This window comes from Bos indicus x Bos taurus, chromosome 28 (assembly GCF_003369695.1).
Source record: "Bos indicus x Bos taurus breed Angus x Brahman F1 hybrid chromosome 28, Bos_hybrid_MaternalHap_v2.0, whole genome shotgun sequence".
In the NCBI taxonomy this organism is placed as follows: Eukaryota; Metazoa; Chordata; class Mammalia; order Artiodactyla; family Bovidae; genus Bos; species Bos indicus x Bos taurus.
In genome coordinates, this window is record NC_040103.1 from 17237356 (window position 1) to 17265116 (window position 27761).

The 27761-nt window shown below is 37.4% G+C and overlaps 1 protein-coding gene across 2 annotated transcripts in view; it reads right to left on the reverse strand.

The window, feature by feature from the left end:
- Window positions 1-27761, reverse strand: part of TMEM26 (transmembrane protein 26) — a 64132-nt gene that overhangs the window by 16204 nt on the left and 20167 nt on the right. The window contains exons 2-5 of one of the 2 annotated variants that reach the window (XR_003509179.1): window positions 26571-26649; window positions 25373-25509; window positions 20876-20989; window positions 9394-9614 (exon numbers count right to left, since the gene is read on the reverse strand). Coding sequence is in view for 1 of the 2 variants with exons in the window: in XM_027530600.1 (XP_027386401.1) it covers window positions 9394-9614; window positions 20876-20989; window positions 26571-26649 (414 nt within the window). In the remaining variant the exon portion in view is untranslated. The remainder of the gene's footprint in view (window positions 1-9393; window positions 9615-20875; window positions 20990-25372; window positions 25510-26570; window positions 26650-27761) is intronic. The other variant, XM_027530600.1, reaches the window with a different exon arrangement.

Sequence of the window (27761 nt, forward strand, 5' to 3'; positions counted from 1 at the left end):
GATGCTTTTGAACTGTGGTGTTGGAGAAGACTCTTGAGAGTCCCTTGGACAGCAAGGAGATCCAACCAGTCCATCCTAAAGGAGATCAGACCTGGGTGTTCATTGGAAGGACTGATGTTGAAGCTGAAACTCCAATACTTTGGCCACCTGATGCGAAGAGCTGACTCATTGGAAAAGACCCTGATGCTGGGAAAGATTGAGGGCAGGAGGAGAATGGGATGACAGAGGATGAGATGGTTGGATGGCATCACCGAATCAATGGACTTGAGTTTGGGTAAACTCCGGGAGTTGGTGATGGACAGGGAGGCCTGGTGTGTTGCGGTTCATGGGGTTGCAAAGAGTCGGACACGACTGAGAGACTGAACCGAACTGAACTGACATCAACAGAGTCATAGTAAGATTAAAGACAAAGATATCCAGACCTAGACACATCACAGTGAAACTTTCAAAAGTCAAAGAGAAAAAGCAACTCTTGAAAACAGCAACATAAATAAATAAATAAAAGATCATTTGTGCAGGGTAACAACAAAACAATGGCTAACATCTCATTAGAAGACAGAAATAATGAAGGTCAGCAGAAAGTGGAATGACACATGTAAAATGCTAAAGTAAAAACTATTGACCAAGAATTCTGTATACAACGAAACTATTTTTCCAACATGAAGGAAAAATACATACATTTCTGCCAAAGATGAGAAGAATGTGTTGCTAACAGATTTGCCTTAGATGAAACAATAAAGGAAGTCTTTCAGGTTGAAAGAACAATGACACTGAAAGTAACTCAACTCCACAAGACAGAATGGAGAACACCTTCAAATATGTGGGTAAATATAAGTGAACATATAAATATATAATTCTATCTTAATGTCTTTAAAAATTAATCTATATAACAGTAATGATAAAACTGTACTCTTTGGTTTATAACATATAAAGATGTGACTCATATATAACAATAATAGTAAAAAAGAAGGGGAGGAAATGGAACTATTAGAATGTGAAGATTTAAATATATACATTGTCTTCCCTACTTACATCAATAGAAAATCAATAGAGGAACTGAAATTGTTCATTAAATATATTTTTAAAGTAGTAAATAACATAAGAACAAAAAGGAAATGAGATGTAGAGAAAAATGAATTGCAAAATAGCAGATATAAATTCAACCACATCAGTAATTACATTAAATATTAATGGATTGAACACCTTTTAAAAACTTAGAAAGTGTCCACCCAAATTCGTGTCTACCTAGACTTCAGAATGTGATCTTACTTGGCAGTAGGGATTTTGCAGATGTAATGAAAATAAGATGAGGTCATATTAGATTAGCATGGGTCCTAATCCAATGACTGGTTTCCCTAGAAAAAAGAGGAACAATTGGAGACACAGACAGACACACTGGAAAGAAAGCCATGTGAAGACAGAGGCCAGAATACAAGTTTTTGTTAGATTAAGCCACTGAGTTTGTGGTATTTCGTTATGGCAGCCTTGGGAAATTAATATACACTCCAATTAGAGACAAAGATTGTCTAACTGAGAGGAAAATAAAAGATTCGAGTATGCTGCGGCTGCTGCTGCTAAGTCGCTTCAGTTGTGTCCGACTCTCTGCGACCCCACAGACGGCAGCCCACCAGGCTCCCCATCCCTGGGATTCTCCAGGCAAGAACACTGGAGTGGGTTGCCTTTTCCTTCTCCAATGCATGAAAGTGAAAAGTGAAAGTGAAGTCACTCAGTCGTGTCTGACTCTTAGCGATCCCATGGACTGCAGCCTACCAGGCTCCTCCATCCATGGGATTTTCCAGGCAAGAGCACTGGAGTGGGTGCCGTCGCCTACTCCGAGTATATGTGGTATATAAAGAACACAGTTTAGATGTAAACATACAGAGTTTGAAAAAAAAAAATCCATGTCAATAGTCATAAAATAGAGCGCCTAGATTCATGAGAGACAAAATAGACTTTCAGACAAGAAATATTACTAGAAAAAAAGAGTGACATGTCATTATGAAAAACAACTACTACATCAGGAAGAACTGTTAAAAACTGCACATCTTAAAACAGGACCTCAAAATACATGAAGCAAAACTGACAATACTGAAAAAAGAAACAGACAATTCAACAATTAGAGTTGAAGATTTCGGTGCCCCACTCAATAATTAATAGAACAACTAGGCAGAAATTCAGTAAGGATATAGAAGACCTGAAGAAATGTATCAGCCAATTTGACATTACTTAAATTTATAAAACAATCAAGCAACGTGTTCTTTTCAAGCACATATGGAATATTCTCCAGGATAGACTGTATGTTAGGCCACAAGATAAGTCTCAATATCTTAAAAGAGTTAATTTTGTATATTCTCAGACTACAGCAGAATTAAGATAAAAAAAAATGCAGGAAGAAATTTGGGCAATCCCCATACGGAAATTAAATAGCTTTGCTTCTAAACAATTCAGAGGTCAAAGGAGAATTCACAGGAGAAATTGGAAAATAATTTGAATTGTATTAAACAAAAAAAGATAACATATCAAAGCTTATGAGATGCAGATAAACCAGGGCTTAGAGGGAAATTTATAACTTTGAATACCATACTAGAAAAGGGGAAAGAGTTCAAATCAATAAGCTTCCATCTTAAGAAACTAGAAAACAGAAGTGCAAATTAAATCCAAAGCAAACAGAAGGAAGGAAAAATTAAATATCAGAACACAAACCAATTAGATAGAAAACAGAATAATAATAGAAAAAAATCAGTGAAACCAAAAATTAGTTATTTTAAAAGACTGAGGAAACTGAGAAGTCTAAGGAAAAACGGAGAAGACACAAATGACCAACTCAGAACGAAAAGGGCAGGGTCATAATAAGTGACTCTACAGGAACTGACACAAGTATAAAGGAATAACAGAATGTTCAGCTTCATATGGAAAATAAACTTAGATAAAATGGAAGAAATCCTAAAATGTAAAATATAATAAAACTTGACCCAAGAGGAAACAGAATAACAGAGTAGACTTATAAGAAATAATGATCTTGAGTTGGTAATAAATATCATCCCACAAAGAAAAGCATAGGCTTAGACAGCTTCTTAAGTGAATTCTATAAAATATTTAAAGAAGAAATACCACCAGTCTTATACAGAGTCTTTCAGAAAATAAAGAGGGAATGATTCCTGAGATATTCACTGAGGGAATATTACCCTGATAGCAAAGCCAGGAAAAATGCCATTTGAAAATATTACTAAAAGACAGTGTGTTTTGTGAATATAGATGTAAAATGATTAACAAAGTGTTAGCAAACCAAATTCAACAGCATACAGAAAGGATTATACACCATAACCAAGTGATATTTATCCTAGGATTTACCATCTGAAAATTAGTTAATGCAATATACTATATTAATAGAATAAAGAACAGCCACTACATAACGATCATAAGAAAAACAGGAACATATTTGACAAAATTAAATGTCCATAGAAAGGAGAGAGAAAGAAAGAGAGAGAACGGAAGAAATAAAGAACTCTCAGTAACCTAGATAGGGATTTCCTCTAAATGATCAAGGGCATCTAATAAAAATATCTGTGCAAAACCTACAGCTAGCAACATCCTTAAGTGAAAGACAGAATGCTTATCCTTTGAGATTTAAAAGTTCACTCATATTTATTTATTTTGGCCATGCCTCATGGCATGTGGAATCTTAGTTCCCCAGCCAGGGATGAAACCTGCACCCCCTGCAGTGGAGGCATGGAGTCTTAAGAACTGGACCGCCAGGAAAGTCCCCACTCATACTTCTGTTCAACACTGTATGAGAAATTTTAGCTGGAGCAGTAAGGCAAGAAAAAGAAATAAAAGGCATATAGATTAGTAAGAATCAAAACTATCTTTGCTTTCAAATGATATTCTCCTGTATGTAAAAAGCCCTAAGGAGTCTACAAGACTAATAAACATGATCAATGGGTACAAGAGAAGTCAGCTGTATTTCTATGTAGTGGTAATAAAACCATGAAAATGATATTAAGAAAACATTTCTATCAAAAAGAAAAAATATTTAGGAATAAATTTAGGAAAAGTGCTGTAAGACCTATATGTTGAAAATTATGAAACATTTCTAAGAGAAATCAAGGAAAATCTGAATAAATGATGACATAGTTAACATTCATGGGTTGGAAGACTTAATATTATAAAGATGCTGCTTCTTCATAAACTGATAGTAGTCATGGTGTTAGTTGCTCTGTCAAGTCCAACTCTGTGACGCCTCAGACTGTAGCTTATCAGGCGCCTCTGTTCATGGAATTCTCCAGGCCAGAATACTGGTGTAGGTAGCCACTCTGTTCTCCAAGGGGTCTTCCCAATCCAGGGATTGAACCTGGGTCTCTTGTATTGCAGGCAGATTCTTTACTGTTGGAGCTACCAGGGAAGCCTGAGGCTTAGATTTAATACAATCCTTATGAAAACTACAGCAGGATTTTTTGGTTTTTTTTTTTAGAATTTGACAAGCTAATAATAAAACGTATATGAAATTGCAAAGCATCTAGAAAAATCAGAACAATTTTTTTAAAGAATAATGCTAGAGAACTTAAGAATATCTAGTTTCAAAACTGATCATAAAATGTCAGTAATCACGGTAATGTGGTACTGGCATAAGGACAGACACACAGAGCAGATAGACACACAATAGAAAGTCCTGGAAAACTCCTTACATATGTGGTCAATTGATTTTTGACAAGGAGTGCCAAGTCATTTTAATAGGGAAGGGATAATGTTTTCAACAAATGGTGCCGAGACAGTTGGCCCAAGCTGGGACAAAAATTAGAGCTGGGACAATGCCAAAACATAAAATGAAATAAGATAAAATATGAACTTAGACTCTTACCTCAAGGTACACAAAAATTAAGTCAAAATATTAGAGAAAAATATTTCTAATTTTTGGTGAGGAAAATTTTTTTTCCTTTTTATTAAAAAAAAGTTTTTATTATTATTATTATTTTTTTTTTACTTTACACCAAAGCCCTACATAGAAGAAAAAATGATAAATAGGATTTTATCAAAATTTAAAAAAAAAAAAACTGTTCTTCAAATGAAATCATTAAAAAATAAAAGATTATATACTGGGAAAAATATTTACATTTATGTATCTAATAACAGACTTGTAACCAGAATATATAGACAACTTAATAAAAATTTAATCCAGTGAAACATGGGCAAAAATTTGAACAGATACTTCACCAAGGAAGATATATAAAAAGCTAATCAGCACGTGAAAGATATCCACTTCATTAATCATTAAGAAAATGCAAATTAAAAACACAATACAATACTACTATGAGCCCACTAGAATGGTTATAATCATTAACACTGAAAAAAATGTGTTGGTGAAGACGTTGAGAAAATGGAACTCTCACACCTTGCTAGTGGTGTGTTTTTACATAGGTATAGCCCCTTTGGGGGGCACCCCTGGTGGCTCAGTGGAAAAGAATCCATCTGCCAATGCAGGAGATATGAGTCCGATCCCTGGATTGGGAAGATCCCCTAGAGAAGGAAATGGCAACTCATTCCAGATTTCTTGTCTGGGAAATCCCATGGACAGAGGATCCTGGTGGGCTAGTTCCAGGGGATCGCAAAGAGCTGGACACGACTTAGCAACTAAACAGCAACAACAGCAATAACAAATAGCCATTTTGCAAACAGTTTGGCAGTTTCTTAAAAAGTTAAACATGTACTTAACATAAAATTGAGTCATTCTACTCCCACGTATCTATACAAGAGAAATGAAAACAGATGCATACAAAGGCTTGTAACTGAATGTTCCTAGCAATATCATTTTCAATAGCAAGAAAACTGACTACAGAATGGATACATAAAATGTGGTATATGCATAGGATACTAGTCAGCTATTAAAACAGAGCTAGACAACCCATACAGTGAACCATGGGAATGAACCACTGAAACATTATGCTATGTGAAAAAGCCAGACACAAAGACCATACACTTTATGATCCCATTTACATGAAATTTCTAGAAAAGGAATTTCTATCTATAGTGATATAAAGCATATCAGTGGTTGCCTAGAGTTGACAGTGGGAGTGAGAATTGACCACAAACAGACACAAGGAATATGGATTCTGGTGATAGTTACACAAGTCTATAAATTTCAAAATATCACTGAACCATAGAATTACAATAGATGCATTTGTGTTGTATCAAGTGGAGTTGTTATGAAAAACTTGCAATATCTCATGAGTCCATGCAAATTCATAAGAATCAGAAAGATGAACTTTGTGTAGGTATGTGGAAGGGAACTGATTTAGGTTAAAAAAAACAAACAAACTGGATTTGAAGTATTACCCAGGATGCAGGAAAGAGAGATAGACATCGCTGTGATGTAACATCATCGCAGGTTTTCTCATAAACCTGTCAGCTCAAATTACAGAATAAAATAAAAAAGAAAAGAAACTGTTGTAATAATAAGTGATGCTAAGTAGGTTATAATGAAGTAACCCTCTTTTCTATATTACATGGGAACATCCTTTACATGTATATTAAATTTATGCTTTATGATTGTCTTTTTGAGGCCAAAAGGGAAAGCTATGCTGAGAGAGTTTAAGTCTTTCCTTTGAAAACATGGCAATCTGCAGTGTTTATGCTTACAGTATGGAACCTGAGATGAAGTCAGAACGTGGGAGGTGGGCCTTAGGTGGAAATAAAAACTCTCAGTTCTTTCTAAGCCTTGATTTTGGAGGCCTTAGGTTGTGATGGAGATATGCAGGAGTGCAGTGGAAACCACAGACGGTCTCTGACACAATGCAATTACATTAAAAATAAAATGATTTCATTTGAGATCATGAAACCCAAAAAGAAATTGAAAAATAATAACCCAAGCAGAGTTGATTCAGTTCTATTCTCAGGACTGGTATACGTTTAGAATGAGTAAAAAGATTTATAAAACACTCAGATGAATGTGCAGGGGGGAGAAGAAAATGCTGGATTGAAATTACCTGGGTGAGGACAGGACTGTGTATCCTTTCGCTCATCACTTGCTCCCTATTAGCTCCCCACTCTCCAGTAGCACTCTTTTGGCCCGCACTACATAATCAGTCAAGAGTTGGTGAATGAATGATCTCTCATGACTTTCAGAATGTTTTTTAAATTGCCTTGGATGATTGACATTTTAGTCATTAACTTACTTAATATTCAACATCTATTGGCAAACTGATCTATAAAATGCCTCTTGCCATCACTTGTGGATGGGCCTAAAACATTGAGCATTAAGATAGCCATAAAACCATAAAGATGTGAGAAAGATCAGATGAGTCCCTCAGAACGTATTCCTCCCTGAAGCCCTACCCCCGCCTTCTACCTTATATCCCTTGGATCTCACTAGATATTTGGCCATTTATGTGTTTATTTCTATATAGGTATAGGGGTGTGTGTGTGTGTGTGTGTGTGTGTGTGTGTGTGTGTGCGCGTGTGCGCATGCTCAGTCGTGTTTGACTCTTTGCAACCTCATGGACTGTAGCCCGCCAGGTTCCTCTGCCCATGGGATTTTCCAGGCAGGAATACTGGAGTGGGTTGCCCCTTCTTCCTGCAGGGGATCTTCCCAACCCAGAGATCGAACCTGTGTCTCTTGCATCTCCTGCACTGGCAGGTGGATTCTTTCCCATTGTGCCACCTGGGAAGCCCCATAGGTATAATCAGCTGTGTGGTGCCTGTAGTTATTTGTTTTTATATGCTTGGTCATGATTTTTAAATGTTTTTCTTGTAACCTCACTGTAGTATAAGTATTCTAATGTATCTGAAAATATGTTACACAATGTAAAGCACTGGCCACATGTAAGGTATTAAAGCCACAAAGCTAAAATCAACATTCTGGGGACTTCTCTGGTGGTCCAGTGGGTAAGACACCTTGCTCACAATGCAGGGGGCCTGCTTCAATCACTAGTCAGGGAACTAGATCCCATATGCTGCAACTAACACCCTGCACAGCAAATTAAGTAAATATTCTTTAAAAAATAAAGTTGGCATTGTGAGGACAATGGATCAACTTAGACTAGATTCTTTTTAAAATTCTATATCTACTTAAGATATGAGAAAGCAGTATAAATGGAACAGGAAATGATCGTATAAAGGTAACCTATGATAATGATACACTTTGTACTATAATTGGGATATTAAGTTTACTCAGTAGGTTAGTGTATTTTGCTCAGCTTTATGTTTCGTTATTTGAGAAACATAGCATAAAGTAAACGGTAGCATTAAAAGCCAGACTCATTGCAATTTATTTTTATAGCATACTGCATAACAACCTGAGCTGAAAGTACATTCAGGCACTGAGACTTAAATCCCTAAAGGTAAGTAGTTCCATAAACAGATGTGATCATGGATTCTGGGTTTATTTGCTTGTGGCAAAAATAAAAGTACCAACTCAATAAGTTTTAATTTATAGGCATCTACACCAGATAGCCTTTGGGCACTTCGAACAAAACTGATTAAAAATAAAATTTAGGAAAATAAAACCTAATCTGCCCCATTCTCCATTCACACCAGGGAATATAAATTCCTCAGTCAGCTAGGGGAGAGAGTCCTCCATGCCTCCTCGAAGTACTTTCCTGGAATAGCAGCTCTGCTCTGCAAGAGACACTTAAGATTGCCTGCATTCCTGGACACTTGAGAATGTGAAAGAGGAGCCAGGGACAGTTTTCAGGTAACCATGGCTTCACCTAACCTGTGGTCATGCAAATAGGCAAAGCGTCTCTGTTCTTACCCATGGAAAATATTGTCTGCCTTTTTTCTGTAGCAACAATGTCCTTTACAGATTCAGTCAGACATGACTGAGTGACTAACACACACACACACACAACTTTCTTTACATATTCATATACAAGTACTATATATATATACATAGCACATATATATGGCACATACATACACATATATATATGTATATGTATATGCATGTGTGCATGCTGGATCCCTTCAGTCATGTACAACTCTTTACAACCCGATGGACTAGAGCCTGCCATGCTCCTCTGTCCATGGGATTCTCCAGGCAAGAAGAATGGAGTGGATTGCTGTGTCCTTCTCCAGGGGATCTTCCCCACCAAAGGATCGAACAGACATCTGTTATGTCTCCTGCATTGGTAGGTGGCTTCTTTACCACTGGAGCCATATAGGAAACCCAGATATGTGCATACATGTATATGTGTGTGTGTGTGTGTGTGTGTGTGTGTGCACGTTGGGGTACTGGTACCTAATATATACCTGAACAGCAACAAATTCTATTATTCTACCACTGGACATATGATATACGGAAAAAGCTTTATTAATGCAAAATATAAATAATAGAACAAAAAAGCAGGTGTGTGGGCCTGACCTTGAAAAGTAGGTCTTTTCATCGCAGGGCCTACTTACCTCACATTTTCTTCTTCCAGGGTCTCACTTGTGAATTCCAATATGTCAGCAGCTGTCCCCACAAACATAAGGAGAAGTTGAGAGAGTTGATCCCGAGTGATCCCACTTCCAATGGGGAGAAGCCATCTTCCAATTATTAGCATCAGAAGGAATGTCTGATGGAGTCCCAAAGTCCAGACTTTCTCACATACTGTAGATAAGTTATTTACAAAAACTTTGGCCTGTTTAACAGAAATGTTATACAGACAGAGGAATTATGAACTAGAACCTTATAAAGGCCTTTTTCACCATGGTTTTCAATGAAGAGTCAGCTTTTGTGGAAGAGCATTTCCAGAAAATGATTCTTCATTTATTAAAGAAAGTCCAACTCTTTTTAGCTGAATAATCTTATAAAAAAGAAAAAATGCTAATGTCTCTTTAAAATGGGGCAGCCTTATAACTGAAAGTAATTTAAATGTTTTACTTAGTAGTGAGGTTGTACTTATATTTTAAATGCTAATTTTGCAACTTTTCACAGACAGTTTCTCATATTATTTCATTAGTCTCTGTAATAAGTATAACACATAGCAACATTTTTTAAATTCCATATTAAAAATTTTAAATTCCTATATTTTTATAGATTTCAAATTTGAATTTACTAATCTGGTAATATTTTCAGCATGGTAAAGATCTTCTCCTTTGATTTTTATTGCTTTAAAATACTATCAAAGGAGAAAACATATATAATGTTTATTACCTAAAAGAAACAGAATAATTATAAGGTTATTTTTATTCTGAACATTTATTATTAAAAAATCTATAAGCAAGCAACCAAATTTCTTCTGCCCTTATTCTTGGACTCTGGAGAAAATTTCCATCCCATTAATGTATTCCAAATACTATCTCTTGCCCACTTAACATCTAGTGTTCAATATCTTATTGGCCTTATAGGTTATGATCTTCTAAAGACTACAGGGGTGTAGATCTCCAGTGGATGGACAGTGATTCCAACTGATTTATACAAGTGACTTAACTATATTTCTACAAATTTATTTACCCCTCTTTATCACATGCTGAGGTCAATGTAAAGGTGATGGGAGAGAAAGATACATCAGTATGCTAACCTGATTGAAACCATGCACGAAGATCAATAACCTTTCCTTTGCACATTGCATTATATGTCTTCTACGACTCTTCCCATTGGCTGTTGTTAGTCACTAAGTCATGTCTGACGCTCTTGCGACTCCATGGGCTCTAGTCCTCCAGCCTCCTTGATCCATGGGATTTTCCAGGCAAGAATACCGGAGTGGGTTACCATTTTCTCCTCCAGGGCATCTTCCCCACCCAGAGATCAAACCCATGGCTCCTGCACTGGCAGGAGGACTCTTGACCACTGCGCCACCAGGGAAACACTGATGAGTCTTTCCAAACATCTTATTTGATTCTTACAGGATGTGTGTTGTAGTAGTTGCTGTTGAGTTGCTAAATCATGTCTGACTCTTACAACCCCATGGAATGTAGACCACCAGGTTCGTCTGTCCATGGGATTTCCGAAGCAAGAACACTGGAGTGGGTTGCCATTTCCTTCTCCAGGGGATCTTCCTGACCCAGGGATTGAAACTGTGTCTCCTGCTTGGCACTCCTCTCTACCACTGAGCCACCTAGGATATAGGAATGTATGCTAGCAGGGTAAATATGAATGTTTTCAATTACCAAATGATAAACTGAGAGACAGTGAGGTTGATTTGTTCAAAGTGACATGAGTAAGCTGTGACTGAAGGTTGAATTAGAACCCAAAACTAGTTCTGTTAAGCTCAATAGAATCAATAGCCTATCTTACTATTGAAAACATGGTTCAGTGAAAGGGGCCTTAGTCTTGAGAGTCTCATGGGCCATAGTTAGTTTGCCAAATATCAAACATGGGAAGAAAAAAGAACAGATTCTATTTTGGCTGAAAACCTTCCCTATTGTTAATATAAGCACCTAAAAATATAAAGGGCAGAGGACATCAAGAAGGCAGAGGAGTAAGTGGACAGTACATCTTTCTCCACGGCTACATCAGGAATACACTTTCAGACACAGAAGTGCATGCAGAACACCAGCTGAGAGCGGACAGGAGTATGTGACCAGTGGAAAAGAATATACAGAACCACGCAAAACTCAGTAGGATGAAGGAACTAGGGGGAGAAACAGGAGTGTTAATAGGACAGGACCTGCCCTCAGCGGGTTGGGGAACTGAAGCAGGGGTCATCCAATCCCCACATTGGGGCAATCGTCTGAGACAGAAGAGAAACATTTAAGGCTGAGAGTGAAATAGCTGATCTGTGGCAGCCTAAATGGAAAGAGAATCAGACAGTCCTTGTTGCAGCCTACATACCCCAGACAGGAATGCTGGTCCCTCCAAATGTGCAGCAGCTGGGAGCTGGAGTTTAGGGACTGTGGAGCAATCCCAGGACAAGGACTGCTGTTGACTGAGAAAGATGGAGTGAGGGGATGTGAGGTAGGAGATTGTGATGGGAAATGCCGGTAGAGGAAAGCCAGGCAGCCATGTAAGCAAGGGGATGCTGCCGAGTCATGCATGGTGGGTGGAGCCATCATCGTAGCCTCTCTCTCCCCACAAGCCAGCATCCGCAGCTGAACAATAGAGATGCTGGCCCATTCTAAAGCCTAATGCACTGAACTACAGAGTAGGACCTCACTGAGGGTGCTCCTTTAAATGACTGATGCACCAGTCTACAGAGTAGGACTCCAGCCAGGGGGCCCCCCTCTATGTGCCTGATGCACTGAACTACAGAATAGGACCCCAGGCAAGGGAGCTTTCTAAGTACCTCAACAAGTGGAGCTACAGAGAAAGACTGGCCAATGAGGCCTGATCGCCATCTACAAGAGGCTTGAAAAAGACTCTGATAGGGCCATAACTCCTGTGGCTGAGGCAGTCCGTGTTCCTGCACGCTTGGCACTGCCAGGGTCCCCACAAGACAAGCAGTGGTGCCACCTTCATGCTCAACTCTCACTGGGGCAGAGCTGCCACAGGCAAAAAAAGTCTTGTGTCTATGCACACAGGTTCACTTTAGTTGTGTCCGACTCTTGGCAACCCTGTAGACTGTGGCCTGCCAGGCTTCTTTGTCAGAGAGGGGGGCTCTCCAGGCAAGAATACTGGAGCATATTGGCCAATACTGGTTGCCATACTCTTCTAGAGTACTGTATTTCCTGCTGCCATAGCCACCAACTCCCCTGAGTACCTGGTGCTGCCAGAACCCCTCTAACTCAAGCAGCTGCCACCTCCACACCTGGCCCTCAAAGGGGCAAACCTGGGTCCTCCAGGGCAGCCTCAGGAGCAAACCCCAGTGGATGGCCCACATGTAGAGTTGGAAATAAAACCACAATCGAAACCCAGGGGCAGTGTGGCTAAGGAAGAAGACCCAAAAACCTTCCCACCAGCTGTACAAGTTGCAGATTAAATCCATGATCAACTAGGTAGACTGTATGTCTATGGAATATATAAAAGGCCATTGAGAGCTCCCACAAAAGAAAACGCACTAGTTCTGATAGCTGTGGACATTGGAGACAAGAACCCACTGGAATAGGATCAGATTAGAATCTGAGCTGCCCCCACAGCAGGTCCAGAGATCAGCAAGCACAGTGTTGGAGGGCATCCTAGGGAGGTAAGGTGGACTGTGTCTCCCAGCGAGGGAAAGGACTCTGACTGCAGTGACTCAGGAAAAACATTTATTATTCTTATTTTTTGACTTGTTCTGTAGATTCTTTTAGATTTTTCCCCCTTTTCCCCCCTCTGTTGTAGTTGTCAATATTATTGGCACTATGAAATCCAATTAGGCTTTAGAGCTTTTCTTTTTTTTTTCCTCAGTCACATTTTTTATTGTTGTTATAAACTTCTGCCTCTCTGTAGGGCTTTTGCAGTTTTGTGGAGTTTTCCTTTTTTATTTTTCGTTTCTCTTTTTTTTAATTTTAATTTTTAGTTTTTTAAACTTATTGTTATTTCTACATTTATTCTTTTGTTGGCTTTTCCTACTGTTCTTTTCCCCTTGCAGTTAATCTTTAACAAATATAAATCTTCCTTATCTACCTCTGTCTAACTTTGCATATATATTCTTTTATTCTTTTCTTTCTCTCCTTTCCTCTCAACATATTTGTTAGTTTTATTTTCATTGCTTTATTGCACAGTTTGCATCTTGCTTTAGTTTTGTTTTCCTGTTTGTGCTTTAGTTAGTTTTGTTCTGGTAGATATAATTTTTGGTTTCCTTAGTTTGCCAGGTCAATCTATTGTACTTTATTTTTGCTGGGCTGTTTTGATTTTGCTTATGGGTATATATGTATATATGTATATTCAGTCACACCTTTTATTGTTGTTATAAACCTCTCCCTCTACATGGAGCTTTTGCAGTTTTGAGGCATTTCCTTTTATTTTCTCTATTTTCTCTCTTCTTTTTTTCCTTTTCTCTTTTTTATAATTGCAATTTTTAATTTTTTTAAACTAAATTTTTTCTATATATTCCTTTGTTTGCCTTTCCTACTATTCTCTTCCCCTTGCAGTTAATCTTTAATGTATATAAATCTTCTGCACCTACGTCTATTTAAATTTGCATATCTATTCTTTCTTTTTTTTCTTTCATTCCTTTCCTCTCAACATATTTGTTAGTTTTGCTTTCATTGCTTTATTCCCCACTTGGTACCTTGCTTTGGTTTTGCTTTCCAGTTTGTGCTTTAGTTAGTTTTTTTCTTAAGTAGTAAATATAATTTTTGATTTTCTTTGTTTGTTGGGTCACTCTACTGTAGTTTATTTTTGTTGGACTGTTTTGACTTTTCTCATGGGTGTATATGTATATTCCATTATTTTAACTATTATTTGCCTGATTTTGTAACTACCATTTGTCTGGGGTTCATCTCTGGTTTCTCATCTTTGGATATTTGTTTTAATCTTACTTAATGCCATAACAAACCACTTGTGGAGTCTTCATTCCTGACCAGAGATCAAGCTCTGAGCCTTTGGAGTGGGAGAACTGACTCCAAGACCATAGACTACCAGACAACTAACCTTAGGGAGTATCAGATAGTGAGAACTCACACAAATGAAACCACTTGAATACCAGACCCAGCATCACCCAACCACCAGTAGCACCCTGTGCAGAATGCCTCATCTAAACAATGAAAAAACCAAAAATACAAACCCAATCATCAGCAGACAGGAGTACCACCTCACTCAGCCTTGCCCATCAGAGAAAAACAAACAAAAACTCAACACAAATCTCACCCTATATGAAGCTTACACAAACCACTGGACCAATGTTAGGAGAGCAGAAACCAAAAGGAAGATAGAATCCAACTTTCTTCAAGGAAGGAATTCAACTTTCCTGGAAGCCTGGGAAAAGGAGACCTCAAACACAATAAGTTAAAATAATAAATAATGAGAAGGCAGAGAAATACTACACAAATGAAGGAAAAAGTCCAATAAATGTCCAAATACAAAGTCCAAATAAATGAAGAGGAAACAGGAAAACTACCTTTAAAAGAATTCAGAATAATGCAAATAAAGATGATCAAGAATAATGAAAATAAAGATGATCAAAACCCTTAAAACAAAATGGAGAAAATGGAAGTACCAATTAACAAAGACCTAGAAGAATTAAAGAAAAAACATAAGAGACAAACAACACAATAACTGAAATTAAAAATACTCTAGAAGGAATCACTAGCAGAATATCTGAAACAGAAGCTGGAAGATAAAATGGTGGAAATAACGTATGAAATGCAGAACAAAGTAAAAGGAATGGAAAGAACTGAGGATAGTCTCAGACCTCTGGGACAATACCAAACACACCAACATTCGAATTATAGGGTTCCCAGAAGAAGAACTCTTGCCTGGAAAATCCCATGGACGGAGAAGCCTGGTAGACTGCAGTCCATGGGGTCGCTGAGGGTCGGACACGACTGAGCGACTTCACTTTCACTTTTCACTTTCCTGCATTGGAGAAGGAAATGGCAACCCACTCCAGCGTTCTTGCCTGGAGAATCCCAGGGATGGGGGAGCCTGGTGGGCTGCCGTCTATGGGGTTGCACAGAGTCAGACACGACTGAAGTGACTTAGCAGCAGCAGCAGAAGAAGAGAAAAAGAAAGGGTTTGAGAAATTTTTTGAAGAGATTATAGTTGAAATTTTCCCCAACATGGAAAAGGAAATAGCCAAGAGGCACAAAGAGTCCCATACAGGATAAACCCAAGGAGAAACACGCCAAGACACATACTAATCAAACTAACAAAGACTAAACACAAAGAAAGTATATTAAAAACAGCAAGGGAGAAGCAACCAGTAACATACAAGGGAAACCCCATATGCTTAACAGCTAATCTTTCAGCAGACTCTGCAAGCCAGAAGGGAATGGCAGGATATGTTTAAACCACTGAAAGGGAAAAATCTCCAACCAAGATAACTACCCAGCAAGGATCTCATTCAAAATTGATGGAGAAATAAAAAGCTTTTCAGATAAGCAAAAGTTAAGAGAATTCAGTACCAGGAAACCAGCTTTACAACAAATGTTAAATGGAATTATATAGTCAAGAAATACAAAAGAAAAAAGATCTACAAAATCAACCCCAAAGAATTAAGAAAATGGCGATAGGAACATATATATCAATAACTACTTTAAATATAAATGGATTAAATGCTCCAAGCAAAAGACACAGACTGGCTGAATGGATACAAAAACAAGACCCATATATATTCTGTCTACAAGAAACCCACATCAGACCTAAAGACACATATAGACTGAAAGTGAGAGGATGGAAAAATATATTCCATGCAAACGGGAGGCAAAGGAAAGCTGGAGTAGCAATCCTCATATCAGACAAAATAGACCTTAAAATAAAGATTACAAGCTACAAGGAAGGACACTACATAGTGATCAAAGGATCAATCCAAGAGGAAGACAGAACATTTGTAAATATCTATACACTCAACATAGGAGCACCTTAATACATAAGACAAACACTAACAGACATAAAAGGAGAAATTGACAGTAACACAATAATAGTAGGAGATTTTAACATCCCACTCACACCAATGGACACATAATCAAAACAGAAAATTAATAAGGAAACACAAGTCTTAAATGATACATTAGATGAGATGGATCTCATTGATATCTTCAAGACGTTTCATCAAAATGCAGAATACCTTCTCAAGTGCACATGGAACATTCTCCAGGATAGACCACATCTTGAGTCACAAATTAAACCTCAGTTATTTAAAAACATTGAAATCGTATCAAGCATCTTCTCCAACCACAGTGCTATGAAGCTAGATGTCAATTACAAGAAAAAAGCTGGAAGAAACACAAACACATGGAGATTAAACAACACATTAAAAAATAATGAACAGGTTACAGAAGAAATCAAAAGGGAAATCAAAAAATTTCTAGAAACAAATTACAATAAAACATGACAACTCAAAACCTATGGGATGCAGCAAAATCAGTTCTAAGATGAAGTTTTAGCAACATAATCCTACCTCAAGAAACAAGAAAAACATTGAATAGACAACCTAACTTTACACCTAAAACAACTGGAAAAAGAAGAACAACAAAGAAAACAAAAACACAAAATTAGTAGAAGGAAAGAAATGATAAAGATCTGAGCAGAACTAAATGAAAAATAAAGAATGAAACACTATTAAAGGTTAATAAAACTTAAAGATGGTTCTTTGAGAAGATAAACACAATTGACAAATCTTTAGCCAGACTCATCAAGAAGAGAAGAGAGAAGAATCAAATCAACAAAATTAGAAATGAAAAAGGAGAGGTTACAACAGATAATGCAGAAATCCAAAGGATTATAAAAGACTTATGAACAACTATATGGCAATAAAATGGATAACCTGGAAGAAATGGACAGAGTGTTAGAAAAGTTCAATCTTCCAAGACTGAACCAGGAAGAAATAGAAATTATGAACAACCCAATTGCAAGCACTGCAATGGAAGCTTTGATAAAAAATCTGCCAAAAAAAAACAAAAGCCCAGGACCAGAGGGCTTCACAGGAGAATTCTATCAAATATTTAGAAAAGAGCTAATGCCTATACTTCTAAAACTCTTTCAAAAAATTGCAGAGGAAAGAACACTTCCAAACTCATTCTATGAGGCCACCATCATCCTGATACCAAAACCAGATAAAGACAGCACAAAAAAAGAAAACTACAGGCCAATATCACTGATGAACATAGATGCAAAAATCCTTAACAGAATTTTAGCAAACAGAATTCAGCAACACATCAAAAGGCTCATACACTATGATCAAATTGGGTTTATTCCAGGGATGCAAGGATTCTTCAATATACAGAAGTCAATCAATGTGATATACCATATTAACAAATTGAAAGATAAAAACCATATGATCATCTCAACAGATGCAGAAAAAGCCTTTGACAAAATTCAGCACCCATTTATGATGAAAACTCTTCAAAAAATGGGCATAGAAGGAACCTACCTCAACATAGTAAAGCCCATATATGATAAGCCTATAGCAAACATTATTCTCAATGGTGAAAACCTGAAAGTATTCTCCCTAAGATCAGGAACAAGACAAGGGTGTACACTTTCGCCGCTATTATTCAACATACTTCTGGGAAACTAGCTACAGCAACCAGAGAAGAAAAAGAAATAAAAGGAATCCAGATTGGAAAAGAAGTAAAGCTCTCACTGTTTGTAAATGACATGATACTGTACATAGAAAACCCTAAAGATAGTATCAGAAAATTACTAGAGCTAATCAGTGCATTTAGCAAAGTTTCAAGATACAAAATCAATACACAGAAATTACTTGCATTTCTATATGCTAACAATGAAAAATCAGAAAGAGAAATGAAGGAATCAATCCCATTCACCATTGCAACAAAAAGAATTAAATATCTAGGAATAAACTTATCTAAGGACACAAAAAAACTGTACACAGAAAATTATAAAACACTAAAGAAAGATATCAAAGATGACATAAACAGATGGAGAGATACTCCATGTTCCTGGGTAGGAAGAATCAATATTGTGAAAATGACTATACTACCAAATGCAATCTACAGATTCAATGTGATCCCTATTAAATTACCAATGGTGTTTTTCACAGAACTAGAACAAAAATTTCACAATTCATATGGAAACATAAAAGACCCCAAATAGCCAAAGTAGTCTTGAGAAAGAATAATGGAGCTGGAGGAATCAACCTTCCTGACTTCAGGTTATACTACAAAGCTACAGTCATAAAGACAGTATGGTCCTGGCACAAAAACAGAAATATAGACCAATGGGATAAGAAAGAAAGCCCATAAATAAACCCATGCACCTATGGGTACCTTATTTTTGACAAAGGAGGCAAGAATATACAATGGGGCAAAGATAGCCTCTTCAATAAACGGTGCTGTTTAGGTCTTTTTTTTAGCACAATAAATGGTGCTGGGAAAACTGGACAGCTGCATATAAAAGAATGAAATTTGAACACTTTCTAACACCATCCACAAAGATAAACTTAAAAGGGATTAAAGATCTAAACGTGAGACCAGAAACTATAAAAACTATAAAACTATAAAACTCTTAGAGGAAAACATAGACAGAACACTCGATGACATAAATCAAATCAAGATCCTCTATGACCCACCTCCTAGAGTAACGGAAATAAAAACTAAAGTAGACAAGTGGGACCTGATTAAACTTGAAAGCTTTTGCACAGCAGAGGAAACTAAGCAAGGTGAAAAGACAACCCTCAGAATGGGAGTAAATAATAGCAAATTAAACAACTGACAAAGGATTAATTTCCAAAATATACAACTCAATCCCAGAAAAACAAACAACCCAAGCAAAAAGTGGGAAAAAGACCTAAACAGACATTTCTCCAAAGAAGACATACAGATAGCTAACAAACACACGAAAAGATGCTCAGCATCCCTCATTATTAGAGAAATGCAAATCAAAACTATTATGAGGTACCACCTCACACCGGTCAGAATGGCCATCATCAAAAAGTCTACAAACAATAAATGCTGGAGAGGGTGTGGAGAAAAAGGAACACTCTTGCACTGTCGGTGGGAATGTAAATTGATACAGCCACTATGGAAGATGGTATGGAGATTCCTTAAAAAACTAAGAATAAAGCCACCATATGACCCAGCAATCTCACTCCTAGGCATATACCCTGAGGAGGCCAAGACTGAAAAAGACACATGTTCATTACAGCACTGTTTACAGTAGCTAGAACATGGAAGCAACCAAGATGTCCACGGACAGATAAAGAAGTTGTGGTACATATACACTGTGGAATATTACTCAGCCATAAAAGGAACACATTTGAGTCAGTTATGAGGTAGATGAACCTGGAACCTATTATACAGAGTGAAGTAAGTCAGAAAGAGAAAGATAAATATTGTTCAGTTCAGTTCAGTCGCTCAGTCGTGTCCGACTCTGCGACCCCATGAATCACAGCACGCCAGGCCTCCTTGTCCATCACCAACTCCCAGAGTTCACTCAGACTCACGTCCATCGAGTCAGTGATGCCATCCAGCCATCTCATCCTCTGTCGTCCCCTTCTCCTCCTGCCCCCAATCCCTCCCAACATCAGAGTCTTTTCCAATGAGTCAACTCTTTGCATGAGGTGGCCAAAGTACTGGAGTTTCAGCTTTAGCATCATTCCTTCCAAAGAAATCCCAGGGCTGATCTCCTTCAGAATGGACTGGCTGGATCTCCTTGCAGTCCAAGGGACTCTCAAGAGTCTTCTCCAACACCACAGTATTCTAATGCATATATATGGAATCTAGAAAAATGGTACTGAAGAATTTATTTACAGGATAGCAATGGAGAAACAGATATAGAGAACAGAGTTATGGACATAGGGAGAGGGGAGGTGAGAGTGAGATGTATGGAAAGAGTAACATAGAAACTTACATTATCATATGTAAAATAGATGGCCAAGGAGAATTTACTGAATGGCTCAGGAAACTCAGTCAGGGCCTCTGTATCAATCTAGAGGGGTGGGATGGGGAGGAAGATGGGAGGGAGTTTCAGAAGGGAGGGTATATATGTATTCCTCTGGCTGATTCATGTTGAGATTTGGCAGAAAACAACAAAATTCTGTAAAGCAATTATCCTTCATTAAAAACTAAATTAATTTTAAAAATATATATAGGGCAGATCCCAATCTTTTCATTATATCATTCCTTCAGAATTGTCTGTATCTCTCTTTGTACATAGGTCGTCTGATCCAAGTGTTAAAGGTTCCTTAATACTGCAAGTTAAATATATTTATTAATGCATATAAGATATATATGCCCATTAGGCTTGTTAAATATATTCAATAATAGTGCAAAATACAATTTTCTTGTGACTTTCTGAGCCAAACAATTGGTGAATTTCCCTAGGGAAGAATGAGCTGAAAAGTATAGAAAGTGGTATTCTCACCAAATGAAAAGGTGATTTGTTAGATCCCTTAACATACAATGAGAAAGCTCTCACCGTCGCAATGAGATCGTCTGCTCTGTTGGTATGTTCAGCTGACAACAGAGTTTGATTGAAGTTTTCTTTTCTGCTGGTATTCTGTGACAATCCTCCAAATTGGCTACTGCAATACTAAGAAGTATTTGTAAAAAAGCAATGTGTCAGAAAATATCACAGTAGGCAACATTTAAGATGGCTTCAGTGTATCTAAGAGATTATGAGCAAAGATGTGAAGTTTCTGTAGTAAAGCATAAACATTTTCAAAAATCAGAATATAGCCTTGAGATAGAAACCATTTTCAGTTAATATGAGGAAAGAATCAACTATACATGTCCCATTTTCCCACAAGTCTATGAGGCTGTAGATGCTCTAAGTTCATTGTGGAGAGCTATAGAATTTATGAATTGATCTCTGGGGTCCATTTCTTAAATCATGAAACAATTATAAAACAAACCAACAACCAATGAAAGCATGTATGATCTTGGTCAAAGCATTCATTCTATGATTTTATTACTTGTTCAGAGCCTCTTTATCTAAAATACCATTTTGCTAATGTAGGTAATTCAGTTACTTTCAGTCATGTCTGTTAAGCACTGTAACAATCCCCCCAAAATGATAATAATAAATTAACATATCTACCCATCAACATATACATTTAACATCACTCTAGAGGCCAATTTAGATTTATAGAAAAGTTAACAATAGACCTAAAATAAATGGCATTTCCCCCTCCTTATTCTTTCATTTTGCATGTAAATTTCTTTATATGAACTATGTGTGATTTTTAATCCAACCAGAAGCTGAGAATCTGAGGTAAAGAAAGAAAAGAGAAAAGTACATAAGAGAGGAAAGGTGTTGTACTTGAAAATGTAAGTGTAGCCAATGATTATTTCACAAACTCATTAAGAAAAAAACAGACTGATTTTAAAAAAACAACTGCAGAGCTAACATACATTTGAAGTGCACACAAACACACCCACACACACACACAAACACAACCACCACTGCACATCCATGATCACACACTTGGATTTAGAGAGAATTTTTTTTAATGCTATCACTGAGAAGCATATTTTTCTTAATTAATTCTGGATACTTCATTGATCATTCTATGAGCTACTTGGAAAAGTAGAAAGGAAAGTCTGTCAAGAAGCTATTTTTTTTCCCTTCCATCGAGACAACTAGTGTTATGGATGGGGAAAAAAAAAAAAAAACTAGTGTTATGGGTGAAATGACAAGAATAATTAAGAAAAATGGCCATGTGCCATATCTCTAAGAGTAAAAATGTAGTTGTTTGCACACTTTTTTCTATATAGCTAAGGCTCCAAGAAAAGATAATGAAGATAACAAATTAAATCTTTGAACCAAGCAACAAATCCTCATTGCAGGAGTTCTGTGATTCTAAGAACCTAATGTTCAATAGGAAACATATTTGAACACTTCTTGGCAGGCATGAAAGCAGATTGTATATTAAAAGTGGTGACCTTGATATGTTTTTCACATTCTTATCACTAAAAATCCATAGACATCTTGTTATTTTTTAAAAATAGTCATCTGTACTGCAGCATAAGATAACATGATGGCAAATGGCTTTGTAGCTCATATTACGGTATAAAGACCCGAGTCCCTGTTCATTCTTAGAATTCTGTTTGTTATAAATTGATGGTTTTATGGTAATACTGTTTACAATCAGCATTATATAAGTGAGTTACATGGATGATCGGGGTGCCAAAAAGTCACTTTTTCATGGCCTATGTCTGAAAAGCGTTAAAAGCATTCCTTTGGTTCAAACCAGACATCTTCAAGACCAGAATATTTCCATTGCTTTAATTGTGCCAATTCATAAATAGACTTGCTGGGAGGGATTGGGGGCAAGAGGAGAAAGGGACGACAGAGGATGAGATGGCTGGATGCCATCACTGACTCGATGGACGTGACTCTGGGTGAACTCCGGGAGTTGGTGATGGACAGGGAGGCCTGGCGTGCTGCGATTCATGGGGTCGCAAAGAGTCGGACATGACTGAGCGACTGATCTGATCTGATCTGAAAAGTTAAGGTCATAATTATTGTCACAAATATTTTCTTTCCATTCGTGTAGACCCAGTCAGATTCAGAAGTGAAGGTACAGAATTGATCATCTAAGAGAAATGTTGTCATGAAATAGGTCAGGATGTTTTTCGAATGCCATGTCATAGGTTAGAATGTTTAGGGTGTAGAGTAAATGGAAAATGTGAAAGCAAATTAAATTATCCTTTTCCATCATGAAACATTCAGATGATTTTGATGTAAATTCCTGTAAAACATAAAACACATTATTGAAAAAGGCAGTATGATTTAATGAACTAGGGGTTAAGACCCAGGTTCTGAACCCCAGAACTGCTGTTGATTAGCTGTGTCGCCTTGGGAAGATTACTTAACCTTGCTGAATTTCAGGTTCCTATTCTCTAACATAGAAATCTACATACCATGTCTAACTTAAGGAGTTGCTGGGTATACGAATGAGAAAATGAGAAAAGTATCTGAAAATAGTTTGAAATAAAGAACTATATGAAAATGTATGATATGATTATTATCATAACCAAGATTTCCTACATGAATAGACTAAGAATTTCTGTACCTTCCTTTATTCTGCCATTTTTTATTTCTTTAAATGCAATTCCAATACTTTTTTGTCTCTCACTTTTTTCTACTTCCAACTCTGCCCACCCTGCCCAATTCACAATCTGGGCATTCATTGTAATTCTCAGTGTCAAAATGAGTCAGATCCATTACTGCTAAAGGTCCAATTTGTTTTGTAGTGTGAAAATTAGAGAGGTACTGCCCAGGGCCCAAACATCTCTTTTTTTTTTTATTATTAAAAAGAGAGTTTTTGGTTGCGTGCTATTTGTTGTAATGGGATTTGACCTGTATATCAATTAACTGTGCAAACCTTTATACTATAAGAGCATTTGGGGAAATGAATTGTTATTGTGGATGATAACCATGTCATAGAATTGGATGTGAAAAAAAAAAAGTGATTCAAGTCACCAGAGCTTATTCCCATACCCCTGAAAGTAGTAAGTAGTAAGGAAATTAAAAGTCTCTTCATATCCTAAAAGCTATAGTAACTCGAATGAACCAATCTACTGTGACAAAACTTCTTTTGTATAAACATAGAGACAGCTTTTGACATTAATATTCTTTAGACAGGAGATTTAGGCAGACAGATGTCTTCTTCATGCCTACATTATTGGTACATGCATGTGGAATTCCACAAAACTAGTCCACAGAACTAAACTCCCCTCTGTGTGCCTAAAATGTTGAGCAAGCATTTTCTAGATAAGGTTTGAATATCTGAAACATGTATCAGAGGCTTAACTTTGCTATAAAGTGACCTTCTGTAGCAAAGTAATCTGTGATAGTCTCACAGATTTTACCAGTAAAGATACTACACTATTATTATATCATAACTACAGTTCATCTATAAAACATAATCCTGTACCCTGACCCCTGAGGATGTGAAGTCCAGGCTGCGGTTTAATGGACTGGACTAACTGCCCCCCATCCAGTGTCATACAGGAGCATTGATGACAATCAATGGCTGACCAGTGTCATACAGGAGCATTGATGACCATCAGCGGCTGAATCCAGCCTAGATCCTGCTACCTGGGGTTGCCCACGTAAGAAGTAATTCAGTGAAAAATCAGCACCTGTCTCTAGAGCGGGATGGGGCGAGGCATGGGAGGGAGGTTCAGGAGGGAGGGGATATAAGTCTGCTGCTGCTGCTGCTGCTGCTGCTAAATCACTTCAGTCGTGTCTGACTCTGTGCGACCCCATAGACGGCAGCACACCAGGCTCCTCCGTCCCTGGGATTCTCCAGGCAAGAACACAGGAGTGGGTTGCCATTTCCTTCTCCAATGCAGGAAAGTGAAAAGTGAAAGTGAAGTCGCTCAGTCGTGTCTGACCCTCAGTGACCCCACGGACTACAGCCTTCCAGGCTCCTCCGCCCATGGGATTTTCCAGGCAAGAGTACTGGAGTGGGGTGCCATTGCCTTCTCCGGATATAAGTCTACTTAGAGATTATTCATGTTGTTGTCCAACATAAACTAGCACAACATTGTAAAGCAATTATCCTCCAATTAAAGAAATTTAAAAAATTAAATCAGTGCCTCTATTTATAATTAGGGACTCATACTGGAAGCCACTGTTTCTTTTCTAGGTCAGTGTGGTCTTAATATATATAGCCTATCCTTCCTGATTGTGGGTTCCCTGGTTCCTCTCCTTTACACTTATTTTGGGGCACTTGAATGAAGTTCATATTTTACTAAGTCAGCTCTTAGGACTTCAGAAGTGAATCTGCTATAACCTGCAAAACCTGTATTTTAAAACAGACTATATCAAATATCCCTTCCAAGGCTGACAGTTTTGTACAGCAGAGTACAAATAATGGAGTTCTGTTTTTGTTGTTCCTGTACATGTATGCTAAGTTGCTTCAGTCCTGTTTGACTCTTTGTGATCCTATGAACTGTTGCCCACCTGGCTACTCTGTCCATGGGATTCTCCGGGCAAGAATACTGCGGTGGATTGTCATACCTTCCTCCAAGGGTCTTCCCAACCCAGGGATCGAACCTATATCTCCTGCAGCTCCTGCATTGCAGACGGATCCTTTACCCCTGGGCCAAAGGGGAAAACGTCATTTTATAGGATGCTAGATGATTGGGCCTTGCCCATTCTTTTTTTTTTAATTTTTATTGGAGTATAGTTGCTTTACAATATTTTATTAGTTTCTACTACTGTACAGCAAAGTGAATCAGCTATATGTATACATATATATACAGCCCTTTTGAATTCCTTTCCCATGTAGGTTACCATAGAGCACTGAGTAGGGTTCCCTGAGTTATACAGCAAGTTCTCATTAGTGACCCATTAGTTATCTATTTTGTACATAGTATCAATAGTATATATACAACAATCTCAATTTCCCAGTTCATCCCACCCACCCTCCGTTCCCTTGGTATCCATATGTTTGTTCTCTCTGTCTGTGTCTCTATTTCTGCTTTGTAAATAAGATCATCTATACTAATGTTTTTTTTTCAAATTCCACATATATGCATTAATATATGATATTTTTCCTCTCTTTCTGATTCACTTCACTCTAAGATACTGTCATGGGGCTTCCCAGGTGGCTCAGTGGTAAAGAATCCACCTGTCAGTGCAGGAGATGCAAGAGACATGGGTTCAATCCCTGGGTCCAGAAGATTCCCTAGAGTTGGAAATGGCAACTCACTGCAGTATTCTTGCCTGAAAAATTCCATAGACAGAGGAGCCTGGCAGGCTAGGATCCATGGGGTCAAAGAGTCCAACATGACTAAGCGACTAAGAACCACAGTCTGTCATACAGAGCCCTGCCCATTTTTAGTACAGTAACTCACTGAAGCTGCAAGGGATAAAACGAGAATTGTATACCCTTATGTAAACTGTAGCATATTGGAGGGGAAGTGTTAGGAACAAGACCTCTAACCCAGATTACTAATGAATACTCTTAAATCTTAAATGAAAGCAACACTTTTATTAGTTTAGACAGATCATGGATTCATTTCCTTTTTGCTGAGGGCTCTTATTTAGTCAGTTCTTGATACCTCCAGTTCCTTAGAAAAGTGCATTTCTGACAGAAATTGGATTATAATAGGAATGTAGTTTATTGCTGAGTATTCAACTTTCCAAAAGTACATACCTGGGTTTCATGGTGCATTTCAAGAAGCCATAATGATGGAACAATGCTAATCAGATATAAAAATATGGCTGGTGAAAACCTGTGAATGAGGGGAAAAAATAGTTCAGCTTTTATAATTTTTTTTAAAAGAAAGAAAACAAGTGCACATACCCTGACCACACTGAGTCAAACCTTTTAATCTCCAGTATTTATTTGAAAGGGGAAAATGCATTATGTGATTCCTGCCATATGGATTATAGAGAAACGGAGCAACTGTAAAAGGCACTAGCAGCTGTCATTCTCACTGAATTTCTAATCCAATTAATAGATGTTAATTTTAATACGGTTTAATGGGACACTGCCAATTAGTCTCAGGCACAAAACGGGGTATTTTGTGTTTAATACGAAAGCAAATACAGCAACAGTAAATCTTGATTTTTGAACACTGTAATTTCAGGAAGGTTGCCTACATTTTTTAACATTAACCGGAAATTCTGAGAGCTCAAAAAATAACATTCTGCTAGAAGACAAAAATCAGTTGATAAGGAACAGGACTAAACAAAATCAACTGGCTTTGTGTGTTTCTGCTACACCCAGGAAAAATAAAAATACAGGCACACCTCATTTTATTGTGCTTTGCTTTACTGAGATTCATAGATACTGTGTTTTTCTTTACAAATTGAAGGTTGGTAGCAACCTTGCGTGAAGCAAGTTTGCCAGTACCATTTCTCCAACAGCATTTGCTCACTTTGTGTCACATATTTCAAATTTTCTTATTATTATTGTTCTGTGATCATTAATCTTGGATGTTACTTCTAAGATTCACTGAAGACTCAGATATAGCTGGCTATTTTTAACAATAAAGCATTGTTTAATTAAGCTTTGTTCATTGTTTTTTAAGACATAATGCGCACTTAATAGACTATGGCCTATTGTAAGTATACTTTTAAATGCACTGGGAAACCAGAAAATTCATGTGACTCTGTGTTTCAGTGGTATGGAAATGAACGTCCATCTCCAAGGTATGCGTATACAAACAAACCACAGATGAAGGGTTTGGTATTTCTTTGAGGGCTACCTATAGTAATTATTTTCAGACTCAAATTCAGAGGGCAGTCCATAGAGAGGACTCTCATTTGTACTTGGACACATCAAATTTAAATGTTAGTTTTGCCACTGACCTCTCAGTTTGCTTCCTAATCAACAAAATGG